Below are 18,860 nucleotides of genomic sequence, written 5' to 3'. Positions count from 1 at the left end.
GACATAGCCTGGTGGCCTTACACTATAATCGATCAGTAACTCTTTTATGGTCTATCGTCTTAGTCTGTCAGTAATTGAATTGTATTTCAGTTTAAATGAAAATGCTATAAAGTATATAATAATATAAATAGTAATATAATTCCAATGAAAAGTAATAAAATATTTTTTATTTTTAGCAGGTGACTGTACCGGGAGCTCAGAGGGACTTCTGTTATCAGATTTTGCAGCAGATAATCTTGGTATCATACCAGATACATGTGAAGAACATGTCATTATACCAGATACTTCTCAAGAACTTATAAGAAAAAATCTGTCATCTGACTCTTTTCATCAGGTCCTTTTTTCTGCTTCAAAAAAGACAAATATGCAAAACATAAGGCACAAAAGGGCTGTTAAACATGAAATAGCTGACATTGGGGAGAAACCATTTTCATGTTCAGAATGTGGGAAATGTTACAACACTAAATCAAGACTTGTAATACATCAAGTAATTCACACAGGGGAGAAGCCATTTTCATGTTCAGAATGTGGGAAATGTTTTAATCAGAAAGGAAATCTTTCTACACATCTGAGAATTCATACAGGGGAGAAGCCATTTTCATGTTCAGAATGTGGGAAACTTTTTGGTGAGAAATGCCAACTTATAAATCATCAGAGCATTCACACAGGGCAGAAGCCATTTTCATGTTCAGAATGTGGGAAATGTTTTACACAAAAATCATATCTTGTTATTCATCAGAGAACTCACACAGGAGAGAAGCCATATTCATGTTCAGAATGTGGGAAATATTTTACCCGGAAACAACAGCTTGTTAGACATCAGAGAATTCACACAGGGATGATGCCATATTCATGTTCAGAATGTGGGAAATGTTTTACACAAAAGTCATATCTTGTTATTCATCAGAGAACTCACACAGGAGAGAAGCCATTTTCTTGTTCAACATGTGGAAAATGTTTTACAAACAAGTCAAATCTTGTTTCACATCAGATAATTCACACAGGGGAAAAAACATTTTCTTGCTCAGAATGTGGGAAATGTTTCAACAGGAAATCGCAGCTTGGTAGACATCAAAGAATTCACACAGGGGAGAAGCCATATTCATGTTCCAATTGTGGGAAAGGTTTTAATCTGAAAGGAAATCTTGTTACACATCAGAAAACTCACACAGGACAGAAACCATTTTCATGTTCAAATTGTGGGAAATGTTTTACTCAGAAATCAAATCTTGTTAAACATCAGAACACGCACATGGGAAAGTAGCCATTTTCTTTAATTGTTTATTGACAAAATGTAAAAGAATAAATACAAGTTAAAGTCTCCAAAAGAAAGGGAAAACACTTTAGAGCAGTAAATGATTATTAAAAATTAGATAGAAAGCAAACATCTGAGAAGCAAGACCAGGAAGGCATACGTAAAGATCAAAGAGATACGGCGAAAGTTTCAGTCAAGAGTGGGCATGTTGAAAGACGACAACCGGAACAAACTAACTGAACCAGAACTGATCAAGGAAAGATGGAAAGGGTACACAGAGCACCTCTACAAGAACAACTTAGTGATATGGGAATAAACTGAGACTGAGAATGATAAAGAGCCGAACATCCTTAAAGACAAAGTCTTTGCTGCTATAACACTTCTGTCAAACAATAAAGGGCCTGGATGTGACAATATTTCAATAGAGGTAATAGTCTTGTGAAGCAGCAGAAAAGGAAGAGGAGCAAGAAATGTGATTGCTAACACTAGATGGATGATGGAAAAGGCCAAAGAATACAATAAGCAGATCTATTTTTGCTTCTACTGTGTTGATTACCGGAAACTTTGGAATACCATGACGGATATGGCTTTTTCGAACCATCTGATCAGCTGCATTAGGAACCTTTATATCGACCAAGAAGCAACAGTCCGAACAGAACCCGGTGACACCGCTTGGTTGAAAGTAGAGTGACGCATCAGGCAAGGCTGCAACCTGTCGCCATATCGCTTCAATTAATATGCAGAAGCTACTTTCAGGAAGGCTGGACTTGACGAAAAAAGGAATCAAAATTGCTGATCGAATCATCAACAATCATAAATACAGACGATAAAACAGTGATTGCAACAAGCGTAGATGGAATGAAGGATGTATTACAAAGTACCAAGATGTAAAGCTTGAACATTGGACTCCTACTCAATATAATGAAGTTAAAGATATTGACTTTTGCCAAGTACGACCGGGACAAATTTGAGATGGACAGCAACGAACTGGAAGTTGTAAAAGTTTTCAACCTACTCGGATCAATGATCGCTCAAGATGCAGCAGTGACACCACAAGTCAATAGGAGAATAGCTATGGGCAAATCAACAATGAAGTCACTGGACAAGGTCTTAAAATTGAGGAACATTTCACTGGTAATGAAGACGCGGCTCGTACATAGTTTGATCTTCTTTGTAGTAACAACCTGGAAGATAAACGAGATAAGAAGAATCAACATCTACGACATCATGGTTGGGAGAATAGAAGAAACAAGGCGGAAAGGAAGACCAGCAACCCGATGGCTTGATAAAATCAAGATAACGGCGGTGAAGATCCTGGTGGACCTATCTAGGCTTGCACAAAATCGATCTTCCTACAGATGTTTCATCTATCAAGTCGTCGCTGCTCGAGATCGAGCTGAAGGCAGTTTAAAAAAAAACAACAATTACCGTTGACAATTTGTTATTGAAAACCAATCAGTATCCAAATAATACACATATAAACTTATATATGATCAATGTGTATAATATATTTTATATAAACATTACAGCTGCTATTTAAAAAGGTTGTCCAATGATGCTATTTTCCATCATATTTGACAATGGAGAGATGCTGATATACAGTTGAAACCAGAAGTTTACATACACTATATAAAAAGACACAGATGCATGTTTTTCTCAATATCGGACATGAAATCAGAATAAACCTTTCCCGGTTTAGGTCAATTAGGATTACCATAATTTTTAATATTTGCCAAATGCCAGAATAATGAGAGAGCGAGAATGTTTGTTTTAAGGCATTTTTATTACTTACTGCAAAATCAAAAGTTTACATACACTAAGATTACTGTGCCTTTAAACAATTTTGGACTGCCCATATGATGATGTCATGTGTTTGGAAGCATCTGATAGTTTGTTTTTTTTGCAACATCTGAGTTAATTGGAGACATACCTGTGGATGTATTTTAATGTACACCTGAAACACTGCTTCTTTGTCTAGTATCATGGGAAAGTCTAAAGAAATCAGCCAAGATATCAGGAAGAGAATTGTGGACTTGCACAAGTCTGGCTCATGCTTGGGTACAGTTTCAAGATACCTGAAGGTTCATCTATACAAACAATTATACACAAGTACAAACAAGATGAGAATGTCCAGCCATCCTACCGCTCAGGAAAAAGGTGGGTTTTGTGTCCCAGAGATGAACGTGTTTTGGTCCAACATGTGCATATCAGCCCAAGGACAAAAGCAAAAGACCTTGTGAAGATGATGGCGAAAGCTGGTAAGATTGTGTGAATAAGTCAATAACTACAGTGAAATGTGTACTGTACTGAAAGGCCACTATGCCAGGAAGAAGCCATTACTCCAAAAGAAACATAAAAAAGGCAGATTAATATTTGCAAATGCACACAGGAACAAAGGCCATCATTTTTGGAGACGTCCTGTGGTTTGATGAAACTAAAATTGAACTTTTTTGGCATAATGGCCATCGTTACGTTTGGAAGTAAAAGGGAGAAGCTTGGAAGCCTAAGAAAACCATCCCAACTGTGAAACACGGGGGTGGCAGCATCATGTTGTGGGGTTGTTTTGCTGCAGGAGGGACTGGTGCACTTCACAAAATAGATGGCATCATGACAAAAGAAGATTATGTGGCAATACTGAAGCAACATCTCAAGACATCAGCCAGGAAGTTAAAACTTGGGTGGAAATGGGTCTTCCAAATGGACAATGACCCGAAGCATGCTGCCAAAATGGTAACAAAGTGGCTTAAGGATAACAAAGTCAATGTTTTGGAGTGGCCATCACAAAGCCCTGACCTCAATCCTATTGAAAATTTATGGGCAAAGCTAAAATGGCAGATGCGAGCAAGGCGACCTACAAACCTGGATCAGTTACACCAGTTTTGTCAGGAGGAATGGGCCCAAATTCCGACCAACTATTGTGAGAAGCTTGTGGAAGGATATCCCAAACGTTTGACCCAAGTCATTCAGTTTAAGGGTAATGGTACCAAATACTAATGAAATGCATGTAAACGTTTGTCTTTGCAGTAAGTATTAAAATGCCTTAAAACATTCTCTCTCTCATTATTCTGGCATTTGGCAAATATTAAAAATTATGGTAATCCTAATTGACCTAAAACGGGAAAGGTTTATTCTGATTTCATGTCAGATATTGAGAAAACATGCATGTGTGTCTATTTATATAGTGTACGTAAACTTCTGGTTTCAACTGTTTATGATCAGGACAGTTGCTAAGGTCATCATCCAATGCCCAGCTTGTCTCATCTAATTAAAAGTGTGACCTGATAATTTGATGTGACTAGGGGCGTTCATTGCAATTATGGGTTTCCTAATCAAAAGTCTGAATTGGAAACTCCTTCAAACTACTCACTCCTAAACAAAATTATTTAGTGTGTTAAAGATTATAATTCACATCTGTTAAAAACAGAAAAGAGAGAAATGTATTTTGCACACAAAAGTAGTGATGCTCCTTAGTGTCCCACCATCTATGATAGAACTTCCATGGCGTGCACATGGTATGACACCACTAAGATGGCCCCAAAGTCCATTCCTACTACACATTTACCCTTCATGTGCATGAGGGAGGTTAAAGTATTATGCACAGTGTATTTCGCTATACAATATTAAGCCCCCTCAGCCCTACATCATAGTATTACAACCCCCTAGAGTGCTCCCAGTACAGTAAGAGGCTGCCACAGTGTTTCCTATACAGTAAGAAGCCAATATCCTTTACCCAATACAGTATGATGCACCCACTGTGTCCCCCAATTTAGTGTGAATCCACCATTGTGCTATTCAATACAGTAGAATGGGCCCTCTGGGCCTCTAAATACAGCATCAGGCCATCACAGTGCTCCCCAGTACAATTCGGTGTTCCTCCTCCCCATGCAGAAAATTACACAGACACCATGTCATCCCTACAGCATTATCATATGTTGAGTTTGTTTGCAGTACACAGACTCCATCTAGTTGCTGAATTTATTTATCTGCACTAGCTTTTTGTCCCTCTGCTCTTCTTATCCCTTTCTCTATAGTGTTGCATTTTGGGAGAAAGAAGCTCATTACCTCACAGACTCAGAGGCCATCCACCATTTTACTCCCCTTCGTGATAGCATCTCTGATAAGAAGGATTATGGGGTACTTTATGCAGCCACCAGATACTTAAGACTCTCACCCCTGCATTAGTCAGGTGCATCTATAAGACTGGATAGCAGGGTGGTTTAACATATGTTTATAAACTGTTCAGCCATTTGCCTCGTGTGTTACCTGTATACATGTAATGATACCTTATTTCATTGATTCTAGTTTCACTGAATGTATTTATTAATGTTCAATAAACTGCGCAGACTTCAAGATACAGTCTTCTTATTGGACTACGGTAGATCAGTTTAGCTGCCTGTCAGACCAGGCACACTGTTTTGTTAACCCTTTCGCCAAGTATGCTCGGGCCGAGCTCCGAGTATTTACAGCTGCTCGGTGATATGGTTGAATCGCTCCCGTGTGCATGATTTGCAACTGTTTGACAGCTTTATTACATGTGAGGAATGTGTAAGAAATAGACATTCCTCACATGTATCAAAGCTGTCAAAAAGTCGCAAATCATGCACACGGGAGCGATTCAACCTCATCACCGAGCAGCTATAAATACTCTGTGCTCGGCCCGAGTATACTCGGCGAAAGGGTTAATAGAACATACTCTCTCATCACTAGTTATGACTACCCCCACGCCCACATGGTCCTGGGGTCTGACACATGCCAAGAAACTGCATGCAGTGTAATTGTTAGCATGACACTCCCACATATGCTGTATTCATCTAGGTGAACGTTTACCAGTTTCTAAAGATTTAAAGGGAACCTGTTATGTCCTTTTTAGCATGTAGTCTGTCCCCATTGCGTTAGATTCAATCCATGAATCTAACATTCATCTCTCTGTTTTCATACAGGTATATACTCCACTCATCCCTTTAAAACCTGCATTCTCATCTCTGCAATTCTTGAATTATTGATATATACCCTACTCATCCCTTTAAAGTCTGCATTCTCATCTCTGCAATTCCTGAATTATTGATATATACTCCACTCATTCCTTTAAAACCTGCATTCTCATCTCTGCAATTATGAATTATTGGTATATACTCCACTCATCTTACTGAATTTGTATCCTGATGTTTTCTTTAGTTTATGATCCATGCTGGTCTGTAAGCGTGTTTATTTCTCTGAACATTTATTACCCTCCTGCTGTCTTAAACTAGTTGATTGATTGTTAACGAGCTAATTTAGGGATAGATCTAAGAGTAAACTCTCCTATATATTCAGACAACTTTGGGGATGCATTTATGTAGGGGGGCATTTATGTCCATGTTATCAAAGTCCCTGCAGCAGTTAATCATGGCAGTTAGACAGGGCAGGACACAGGTAATGTCAGGGTAAAAGAGAATATATATATTTGTAACTTTTATATTTTTGTAACTTTTATACGCTTTTTTGCTAATGTACTAACCACCATTTTGTGTCATATAACAATAAGCTTTCCTTGCTACGTAATTACTCAAATCGAAACTTAAACTAAGACATTTCCAGTGTTGCCAAGACATTTCAGAGAAACGAAACAAGATTATAAGCTGACGGCTGCAATATCTGCCCAGAGACTGAGATAAGGAGATGTGGACCAATCAGGAGTGGCCAGACACTGGACTTTCATTGTTTAACCCGCCCCGGACAACCCCTTTTCCCTCCCATTATGTAGTGTATTTAGATTTGTGTATGTAAAAATAAACGCAGAATATTGCTGAGATCGTGGCTTGCCAGTAGCCTTCTGAGCATGCTCTGAGTTTGAACCAGCTTGTTGTCTGACTCATTCTTTGAATGGTTGACCCATGCTCATAGTTTGAATTTGGAGTGACTGGAGGACGAGTGGAATGTCATCACGACCCCCACAAATGGCGCTCAACGTGCGGCGTGGCTAGCGGTACGCTGCCCTCCCGGACCCATATCGCTGATTTCCCTGGTGGTGACCGCGGTGGCTGAATTTGAGGCCTGATCAACCTCCATCGAACACGGTAAGTTGAGATGTATTTTATATGTCTCACTTGCCTGTGTGTCAGCCGCAGCGGTTTCTGTGGGGTTGTCAGGTTGGATCTGGGTGGGTGACCGGTCGAGTGGTGAGACCTTGGGCGTCCCGCACCACGTCCTGAACCAGCAAGTGTTAAACCGAGTGACGTCGCATGCCTGCGCGTGCTCGTGTGCACACCACCTCCTCCTCCCCCGGTCACTGTACTTTTCTTAGATAGCTGCCTCCCGTGACTGATAGTCAAGGTTACAAAGCATTCCTGAATTGTAGTGTAAGGGAGAAAGAATCTGTGACGAATTGAGGTGTGCTCTTCGTCTAACACAGAGACTGCTGTTAAGTCAAGGTTAGGAAACAGTGTATCGAGGTGTCTCTACACTGTCGGGTGGTACCGTGGTAGGAAAGCAGATAGATTGAGGTGTCTCTCTATCTAAACAGTGTATCGAGGTGTCTCTACACTGTCGGGTGGTACCGTGGTAGGAAAGGAGATAGATCGAGGTGTCTCTCTATCTCATCAGTGTATCGAGGTGTCTCTACACTGACGGGTGGTGACCTGTAGTCAGGGTGCCGTGGTGAGTCGCACTGTAAAGTCGCCATTCAAGGCTAGGAAAGGAGTTAGATTGAGGTGTCTCTCTATCTCATCAGTGTATCGAGGTGTCTCTACACTGAGGAGTGGCGACCTGTCGGCTGCACCAGTGATCTGAGTCGCGACAGATCATTGCATTCTATAAGAAAATGTTGTGTATATTCAAATTTGAAAGATTTCGTAAGTTGCGGAATGCTGCTGTAGGAGTTAAGCCAATTAGTGGAGTTACGGGAAGGCAAGAAGGCAAGAAGAATGTTAGGAATTTGTAGAATATGATAAGCTTATGAATGTGTTACACAGAAGTTGGGAAAGTTGGGTGAGGATTTCTGCAAGCACATCTTAGAGTAGATGGTGCAGGGGGGGGACAGAGAATGCCGAGCCTTTGTTCGGATACATGAAAGCTGCAGATTGTGATTTGTTATGTGCCCCCAAAATGGCCGTTACACCTTTGATGCCTGTCACTACACCGAGCCCTCAGCCACCACCCTATAATGGCGCCGACGCTAAATCATCGGAAGGGTGGACGTGTCGGGTGTGTGGAGAGCAAAACCCACTCTGGGCGGGCCGCCCATGGCACGATGCCCAGCCTGCCCCCAAGAACAATCCCACCCCCACTCCCCCCTCCTCCCTCCAACGGCCATCTTACTACACCTTTTCCTGCCTCCAAGAATAATCCCACTTCCATTTTAACTCCTCCCTCCCACGGCCATCTTGCTACACCTCTTACTTGTTGTGGGAGGCCCGTAAAGCCCCAATCCAGCCTATATCCACTACTAGATCCGTCCAGTGCATATTACCAGCCACCAGCACAGGTGGAAAAGCCCGTAGTCCCAGAGTACCCATCTGAAACTAATGTGACACCCTCTGCTCCAGTTCACGATGCTGAGACGCTTCCCCTGTTTCCTATGGGAGTCACCCACAACCCTGGGGATATCCTCCTCAACTCCCCAGAATTTCAGGCCAGACTGCTCTCCCTCCGCCAACATACTGTTACTCAAGACGATACGGAGCCAGATGAGGGATGGGCTCAAGATACTCCAGCCCCCCCCCCCCCTTTTTACCCCATACGTCTCCTATGGCATCCTCCACCCCACATTCATTACCCATATTCCGGCCCTTGCTCCAAGCAACTGCTGACAGAACACCACCCCCCAGCCCCTCAGAAGTCTGGGACCCCTGCCGCTCCCGGAACCTAGTAGACCCATCAGGACACCCTGTCACTCTGTCAATAGGCTATGGTGACATCCTTACACATCGGGTGGGGGCCATAGCCAACCCTGCAAACACCTGTATGAGCCATGTTGGAGGATTGGTTCGTAAAATTGCCCTTGCTGCTGGTTCTACTCTGGCTGCAGAATGCCAGGCTCACTTAGCCGAAAACAGAGGGCTTTCAAAAGGCCATGAATTCCACAAAAGCAGGATCCCTTAGTACGTATGAATCCGGCCTAGAATACATGAAACAGTTAAAAGCCTGGGCTCAGGATCGCTTGTCAGATCAAGCTGGGTCTGTACAAGATGTTCAACAAGACCCTGATGAATCTGTGGAAAGATATGCTGCAAGACTCAGCATGCATTTTGAGGATCTTGGATACAGTCCTCATGTCAAGACGCAGGCCGCCCTGTTGGTTCAGGCCCTAGTAGATGGCCTACAAGACGCTCTCAGAGATGAAGTCCTGAGAGTACGGCCCGAGATTCGTTGTTCTTCTTTCAACGACGTAGTGAACATTGTCAAAGCTTTCCAAAAAGCCATGCTAAAAATGGAAAAGGATACTAAGCCAAGGAAGAAAGCCGCTTCTGCCACGGTATATCAAGCTCAAGAAAGCTACCCACCCCTGGCAACCAACATGGAATCAAGTGGGTAATGGTTAAAGGCACAGGTGATGATACTCCTCCCACATATAGAAAACAAGACAGAAGAGATGACAAGGGATCATCTAAAAACAGAAGACAACCTCGTGATTCTGAAGGATGAATGTTATGTTGGCAGTGTGGTAGCCTTGACCACATCCTCAGAGACTGTCACTTTACAGGTGGACCATCAACCACTGAAGTTCCTGGTGGACACTGGGGCGGCCACATCTGTTATTTCCTCTGCACAGCTCCCTCCTTCTGTATCCCTATCACCGGATACCCTCACCTGTGTTGGGGTGGAAGGCCAACATATTTCCTCTCCACCCACAGTCCCTGTGTCTGCAGGACCGTTCACCGGAGTACTCACAAGATTCTTGGTCTCTGAAACTTGTCCTGTCAATCTGTTGGGAACCGATCTCTTAGAGCGAATGAAGGCAACAATTACCTTCGGAAACCATGGTATGGAGCTTCTTTTGCGGGACCCTCATTCCGAACAAGGGACTGAAGACCACTGTGTTTTTAAAGCCTTCCCTCTCATGATGATGACCATACAACCTCACAGTTCCCTCACTCTCTGTGGTCCAGTGGGCCAGAGGACGTCGGCCTCCTGCAGGTTCCCCCGGTCCGAGTACACCTCAAGCCTGGACACAGGTATCCACGGTTGCCACAATACCCCCTCAAGGCTGCACAAGAACAAAGCTTGGGTACCCAAATCGTTTCCCTCCTGGAATCAGGAGTCCTTGTCAGATGTGTATCTCCATGCAATACACCCCTCTTTCCTGTAAAAAAGAAAACCGTTCCGGGAGAGTCTCCAAGATACCAGTTGGTTCAGGATCTCAGAGCCGTCAATGCAGCTACCATTTTAGAAACTCCAGTGGTACCCAACTCAAACACCCTCTTGTCTCAGCTGCCTCCAACGGCCACCTTGTTTACGGTGTTAGATCTAGCCAACGCCTTCTTCAGTATACCCTTACATGAAGATTCGTGGTTTCTTTTTGCCTTCACCTTTCAAGGAGCCCAGAACTCTCCTAACCAATTCACTCATTCTATGAAGTCTATTCTGGAGCCATGGGTTCAAGATAACCCTCAGGTCACCCTTCTACGGTATGTGGATGATCTTTTACTCTGTGGCACTGAAGAAAATTTGCCAGAGATGTCAGCATCCCTTCTCTGGTTTCTTCACTCAGCTAACTGTAAAGTCTCAAAAGGCAAAGTCCAATGGTGTCTGCCCAAGGTCATTTTCCTCGGACATTGTATATCACAAGGTGCTAGACATCTGACTAAAGAAAGAAAACAAGCCATCATGGATATCACCTTCCCAACCACCTACTCCGCTATGCAGACTTTCCTTGGCCTCATCACTTACTGCAGGCAATGGATCCCTGATGCCTCAAAGCTCATGCAACCTCTGTACGACTGTCTCAAGGATGAAGGCTCAGTTTGGCTTCATGCTGAAGATCCACGTGTTTCTCATCAACACAGACTATGTTTTGACCGCCTTAAACAGGCTGTTGTTTTTGCCCCGGCCTTGGGCTTACCAGACTATACTCAGCCATTTCACTTTTTTGTCTCGAAATCGGAAGGTCATGCCTCTGGAGTTCTAGCACAACGCTATGATCATAAGTATCGGCCTTTGGGCTACTACTCAGCCCGCCTGGACCCTGTCGCCCGAACTGCCCCCACGTGCCTTAAGGCGGTCCACGCTTCTCACATCCTCTTTGACAAGTCAGCTGATATCGTCCTTGGACATGATCTAGTTATACAGGCCGGACATGATCTCTCAGCTGTTCTGCAACAAACATCTCCGAAACATCTAACCAACCAAAGACACCTGCGGCTGCAGTGTTCCCTATTGTTGCCCTCCAATATAACATTTACCAGATGTCTGACTATCAATCCTGCCACTTTGCTTCCACCTTCTAGGGGGGAAGGTGAAGAGGGTGAAGGTCCATTGGTGGAACCTCATGATTGTATAAAAATTTTGCAGGAAGAGACTTCTGCTCCAGAGAATATGGTGGCACATCCGCTCGCAGACCCTGCCTTGCACCTATGGACTGATGGATCCCGTTTCGCAGACCCTCAAGGGAAGTTCCACACGGGATATGCTGTCACAACAGACCTAACAGTCCTCAAGGCTGAAGCTCTACCACCATACATGTCTGCACAAGAAGCTGAACTTGTGGCTCTCACAGAGGCCTGCCACCTGGCAGCAGGAACAAAGGCGTATATATATATATACCGATTCCAGGTATGGACATGGAATTTGCAACGATTTTGGACTTTTGTGGAAGTCTAGAGGATTCATCACAGCTGCAGGTACACCAGTGAAACATGTCTCATGGATTAAGGCCCTAATGAAGGCCCTGGAACTACCCATTCAGGTTGCTGTTATGAAGGTCAAGGCTCATGGAAGACTAGAATCCAGAGAAGCCAGGGGCAACCACCTAGCTGACCAAGCAGCCAAGACTGCAGCAGTGGAGAATGTGTCATCAAAGTGGCAGGAAAAGGAAGAAGAGATAGGAGAAACCCTGCAAACCGTAGCTGTGGCGCTCACTAGAGCAAGAGCCAAAGAACAGCCGGCGGAAGACCATACAAGTCCAGCGGAGACACGAATGGAATCCAGGGGGGTCAGGATGCCTGAAGAAAAATTGTGTGAGGAACAAAGGGAGACCCCCCACTGAAGAAGTCAAGCAATGGAAAGCGGCAGGAGCCGTGCTGGCAGGTCGCAAAGATTCAAAGGTCAACTCGACTCTCTACCAAGTGGATGGGAAGCCTTGCTTGCCTAGACGCGTGTACTCAGCTGTGGCAGCATGGGCTCACGGGCCTACACACAGAGGAAAGAATCAAGCCTTGGCATGTATCAAGAAACTGTACTTTGCACCCGGAATCTCTTCCACTGTGACTGCGTACTCAAAATCCTGCTCTGTCTGCGCTACCTGCAACCCAACGTGTATGGCACGGGTCCCTCTCCAACACCTGGCTAAACCAGACTACCCTTGGCAGAGAATACAAGTCGACCATATCCAAATGTCTAAAGCAAGAAAATAGGAGTACGTTTTGGTAGCCGTGGATATGTTCTCAGCCTGGCCCGAGGCCTACCCGGTTGTCAACATGACTGCTAAAGTCACAGCCAAGAAACTGATCACCGAAATTGTCTGCAGATTTGGAGTTCCCCAAGTCATAGAATCGGATCAAGGACCAGCTTTCACAGCAAATATCTACGAAGAACTCTGGAACATGTTGGGAACAGATTTGGGCCTCCACACTCCATACCATCCTGCCAGTTCAGGCAAAGTGGAAAGGATGAATTCCACACTCAAGACCCAGCTCTTGAAAATGACCTAAGATCATCCCCTCCCCTGGCCCGACCTACTCCCCATAGTATTGTATCATATCACACACACTCCTCAGGCCAAACATGGGCTGACTCCCTATAAAATTTTGTTTAGGACCCCACCCAAGATAGGAGAGATTAGGCCCCAAGAGTTGTCTGAAACACATGATAGAGTGGTAAAATTTGTGATTGTTTTGTCTAGAGAATTGACTAACACCCGCTCTCCAGTATCTGCTTCTCTCCCAGAATCTACAGGTGATGCAGTACATGATTTCACCCCAGGCGATCTAGTGTATGTGAAGAAGTTTGTCCGGAAAGACTGCCTCCAGCCGCGGTTCGAGGGACCGTACACTGTGCTTCTCACCACCCCGACGGCTCTGAAGCTTGAGGGCAAGAGCACCTGGATTCACGGCTCCCACTGCAAGAGAGACAGAACGAGTCTATAAAAGATGACTACCTTTTTCTATATCCTTTCCATATGCTTACTGTCTGTCCCAGGGTGGACAGCTACCACACAGGGGTAGATAGCTCCTTTTTCTCAAGTTGGTTGGGAGGGCTCAAGGGATTCCTCCAACAAGTTTGTCTAGTAATGGGAGGCCTACTAGTATTGGGCCTGGTGGTCCTGTGCTGCATAGTCCCCTTATACAGGAAAAATATAACCAATGCTGTCCCAACCTCCGGGACCTTTCTGAATCAAGAAACCACATCTCTGTTACATGATGATACCAGTAAGGAAGATATGGAGAAATACACTCCTTTGAACAAGCCTGACCAGCCCCCCCATGACAAAGTCCAATTGAGAGATTCAGTTTAGGATCAGTTGGGAGAACTCCATGTGTCACCCAGGATAGGGCTCAATTGTCTGGGGGCGTCCCATAAGGGGGCAGCTTCTAAGATGATTGGGTGAAGAAATCCACCTCCCCTCTCCCCACACATGGACAGTCTCAAAGGCCCCGAAGCAAAGGAAAGCTTAGTGTTTAGGGGGGAATGTCAGGGTAAAAGAGAATATATATATTTGTAACTTTTATATTTTTGTAACTTTTATACGCTTTTTTGCTAATGTACTAACCACCATTTTGTGTCATATAACAATAAGCTTTCCTTGCTACGTAATTACTCAAATCGAAACTTAAACTAAGACATTTCCAGTGTTGCCAAGACATTTCAGAGAAACGAAACAAGATTATAAGCTGACGGCTGCAATATCTGCCCAGAGACTGAGATAAGGAGATGTGGACCAATCAGGAGTGGCCAGACACTGGACTTTCATTGTTTAACCCGCCCCGGACAACCCCTTTTCCCTCCCATTATGTAGTGTATTTAGATTTGTGTATGTAAAAATAAACGCAGAATATTGCTGAGATCGTGGCTTGCCAGTAGCCTTCTGAGCATGCTCTGAGTTTGAACCAGCTTGTTGTCTGACTCATTCTTTGAATGGTTGACCCATGCTCATAGTTTGAATTTGGAGTGACTGGAGGACGAGTGGAATGTCATCACGACCCCCACAGTAAGACATTCTACTACCACAACACTTGCATTGAAACAAATAAGCACCATATGTATTTGTATCATTTGTATTCTGGCTGCTGCATTCACTCACATCCACCGTTCTTACACACACTCTTTGTACTCCAACCAAATTGGCCCCTCTCTCCTCTCCTCTGTACAGCACTCATGCTCTTTTCACTATCCTAAACTGCATAGATCCATTCACTCCCACCATACAACACAACAAACGCTCTTACAAATCGCTTAACTATCTGCTTACTCTCTATCCTCCTTCTCCTAGTCGCAGGAGATATCTCTCCCAACCCTGGCCCTTCTAATAGTAAGTCCAACCTCTCCCCTGCTTTATTCAGAAACCCTGCTAATCTCATTAATATTCCCTGCATGCCTTCTGTCTCCTTCAATTGTGCCCTTTGGAACGCTCGGTCAGTATGTAACAAGCTCTCCTACATCCATGACTTTTTCCTTTCAAATTCCCTTAACTTTCTGGATCTTACGGGAACCTGGGTCCAGCAGTCGGACACTACCGCCGCTGCTGCTCTCTCATTTGGTGGCCCACAGTTTTCACATACCCCCAGACCTTTAACCCCTTAACAACATTAGACGTACTAATACGCGTCTGTGCCCTGGGACTTAAGAGCCAGACCCGTATTAGTACGTCATCGCGATCGCGCGCACACAGGCTGTGCAGGCACGATCGCCGCCGGGTGTCAGCTGATTGTCACAGCTGACACCCGGTACTATGTGCAGGGAGCGGTCCCGCACCGCTCCTGGCACATTAACCCCCGCAATTATGCGATCGAAGTTGATCGCAGCATTGCGGTGGCTAAGAGGAGGTGATCGGTATACTCACCTCCTCTTCAGGCCCCCAGTGCTGTCTGCCGCGGCTTCCCGGGTGTTGCCATGACGACCCGATGTCATGACAACATCTGGATCACCAGACAGCAGTAAGATTGTTTGGACATGCGCAGTGCATGACAAAACAATCTTATCACTGTGCAGCGCTGACTGCCTGCATGGCACAGGGATGGTGCTCCATCCCTATGCTATGCAGGCGATCAGAATAAAAAAAGTGAAAATCCCACAGTGGGACAAAGTAAAAAAGTGTAAAAACTCCCAGAAAGTGAAAAAAAAAAAATTGTAAAAATATTTAAAAAAAAAATAAAAAAAATAATCCACTAAAAATAAAAATATAATGTACCCATCAATAAATATTATTATGAAAAAAAAACAAGCAAACAATAAAAGTACACATATTTGGTATCGCCGCGTCCGTAACGACCTGACTAAGAAAACTGTTCCACTAGTTAACCCCTTCAGTGAACACGGTAAAAAATAAAAATAAAAAACGAAGCAAAAAACAATGCTTTATCATCATACCACCTAACAAAAAATGGAATAACACGCGATCAAAAAGACGAATATAAATAAAAATGGTATCGCTGAAAACGTCATCTCGTCCCGCAAAAAACAAGCCACCATACAGCTCCATCATCCTAAAAATCAAAAAGTTATAGCTCTCAGAATAAAGCAATGCAAAAACTAGATTTTACAAAATATGTGTCTTTTAGTGTGTGACAGCTGTCAATCATAAAAACCCGATATGATTCTAGTATCGCTGTAATCGCACCAACCCGAAGAATAAAGTAATCTCATCACTTATACCACACGAGGAACGGCGTAAAAAATAAACGCTAGGGCTGGGGTTGGGGTTGTGCTAATCTTAGGGTTGGGGTTGTTTTCTTTTTCAAAAGTAAAAAAAAAAAAAAAAAAGATGATATGGCAACTAGTGTTGAACGCAAGTGCTCGCTACTTGAGTTTGCATCGGGTGCTCGGGTATGCACTGAGTATCGGGGGTGCTCGAGTCTCCGCCCCTTATGCTTTGCGGCCAAAAAAACTTCGCGGGGATTGCCTGCCATGCACGAGCGATCCCCGCATGTTTTTTTTGGGGGTGTCTAATAACTGTGAAACATGCGGGCGGGGACTCAAGCATTTCACTTGAGCACCTGTGATACATAGTGCATACCTGAGTATCCGATGCAAACTCAAGTAGCGAGCACTTGCGCTCAAGAGTAATGACAACTTATTCAATATGATGACCTAATGTTATCAAATTGTGTGTCGTACCTCTGGGTTCAAAATGTTCACTATACCCCTTAATAAAATCCTTGAGGGGTATAGTTTCCAAAATGGGGTCACTTGTGGGGGAGCTCCACTGTTTAGGCACATCAGGGGCTCTCCAAACGCGACATGGTGTCCGCTAACAAATTGAATGGAAAATCTAGATGCATAGTGAGCACTTGGAACCCTCATTTGCTTCACAAATTGATTCGTAAAAATGAAAAAGTGGAAAAAAAAAAACTTTTTCATTTTTACGAATCAATTTGTGAAGCACCTAGGGGTTCCAAGTTCTCACTATGCATCTAGATAGGTGCCTTGGGGGGTCTAGTTTCCAAAATGGGGTCGCTTGTGGGGGGTTTCCACTGTTTAGGCACACAGGGTCTCTCCAAGCGCAACATGGCATCCGCTAATTATTCAAGCAAATTTTACAATCAAAAAGTCAAATTGCGCTCCTTCCCTTCCGAGCCCTGCCGTGCGCCCAAACAGTGTTTTTTCCCCACATATGGGGGATCTGCGTGCCCAGGGGAAATTGCACAACACATTTTGTGGTCCATTTTTTCTTGTTAGCCCTGCGAAAATAAAAAAAATTGGGTCTAAAGTAAAAATTTTTGTGAAAAAAGTTAAATGTTCATTTTTTTCTTCCACATTCCAAAAATTCCTGTGAAGCACCTGAAGGGTTAATAAAGTTCTGAATGTGGTTTTGAGCACCTTGAGGGGTGCAGTTTTTAGAATGGTGTCACTTTTGCGTATTTTCTGTCATAAAGACCTCTCAAAGTGACTTCAAATGTGATGTGGTCCCTAAAAAAATGGTTTTGTAAATTTTGTTGGAAAAATGAGAAATCGCTGGTCAACTTTTAACCCTTATAGCTCCCTAACGAAAAAAAATTTTGGTTCCAAAATTGTGCTGATGTAAAGTAGACATGTGGGAAATGTTATTTATTAACTATTTTGTGTGACATACAGTACAGACCAAAAGTTTGGACACGCCTTCTCATTTAAAGATTTATCTGTATTTTCATGACTATGAAAATTGTACATTCACACTGAAGGCATCAAATCTATGAATTAACACATGTGGAATTATATACTTAACAAAAAAGTGTGAAACAACTGAAAATATGTCTTATATTCTAGGTTCTTCAAAGTAGCCACCTTTTGCTTTGATGACTGCTTTGCACACTCTTGGCATTCTCTTGATGAGTGTTAGAACCTTGCTCTTAGGTTTTTTCTATTGCTGGTCACATGACCTTGTTTGGCCTATTTAGTCCTGCTCCGCCCTTCTGGCTTTGCTGGACTTCATTGTATAACTACTTTCTAGCTAGCCTGTGCTCTGTATCTAACTCTGTTAGTTTGCTTGGTCTACGGACCTCTATGTTCTATATATTTTGTTTGTTCGTCTGTCTGCTACTATTTCTGTTAGGAGGTGTCCCATTTTCCTCCCAGTCCTTAGTACTTGTAGGGATTCCTTCCCCACATCTATAGGTCTCCGTACAGACTAGCTTAGGACTTTAGCAGGTCTGATCGCAGGATCAGGTCCCCTGTTACATCGTAGGGATTAAGCTGAGTTCTATCGTAGGGACAGATCTCCTCTCTTTCCTTAGCTCTGGTAGCAGAACATAACAGTAAGTCCAGCCTGCAAATTCTCTAAGGAAAGATTTTTCTGTTCCATCATGGTGTCGGTTCTGGATTTGGCTAAACGCCTGCAGGGACTCTCTCTGGAGGTGGCCGAGCTCCGTCAGCACATGAGTAACTGTCCTGGAGCACATTTCTTGGAGTCTAAGGTACGTTTGCCGGATTTATTTTTTGGTGAACACCGAGAATTTTTTTCATTTAAAAATGCTTGCTTATTGTATTTTCGTTTGAGACCCAAGTCCTCTGGGGATGAATCCCAGCGCATAGGGTTCATAATGTCACTTTTGCGCAAAGAGCCTCAGGAGCGGGCCTTTTCTTTGCAACCTAGTGATACATGCTTCAGATCAGTGGATAGTTTTTTTTCTGCTTTGGGGCTATTATATGATGATCCTGACCATGTCTCATCAGCTGAGACTGAGTTAAGACGTTTGAGACAGGGATCAGGTAATGTGGAAAAATATTGTACTCATTTCCGTCGATGGTCTACTCAAATAGGGTGGAACGATTCTGC

General features: G+C 43.6%; 2 protein-coding genes across 2 annotated transcripts in view; one reads left to right on the top strand and one right to left on the bottom strand.

Annotated features, from left to right (window-relative positions):
* LOC141270771 (uncharacterized) overlaps positions 1-4,342 on the top strand; it is a 129,401-nt gene extending 125,059 nt beyond the window's left edge. The window contains exon 12 of the mRNA XM_073680884.1: positions 493-4,342. Coding sequence (XP_073536985.1) covers positions 493-1,264 — 772 coding nt within the window. The 3' untranslated portion in view covers positions 1,265-4,342. The remainder of the gene's footprint in view (positions 1-492) is intronic.
* Positions 1-18,860, bottom strand: part of LOC141270719 (uncharacterized) — a 477,393-nt gene that overhangs the window by 416,623 nt on the left and 41,910 nt on the right. The window lies entirely within an intron of this gene.

This window comes from Phyllobates terribilis, unplaced genomic scaffold (genome assembly GCF_046119375.1).
Source record: "Phyllobates terribilis strain yellow unplaced genomic scaffold, ASM4611937v1 Scaffold_5__5_contigs__length_657084704, whole genome shotgun sequence".
Lineage (NCBI taxonomy): Eukaryota > Metazoa > Chordata > Amphibia > Anura > Dendrobatidae > Phyllobates > Phyllobates terribilis.
Note: the sequence above shows the minus strand (reverse complement) of the source record. Positions and strands in the feature narration are given on the sequence as shown.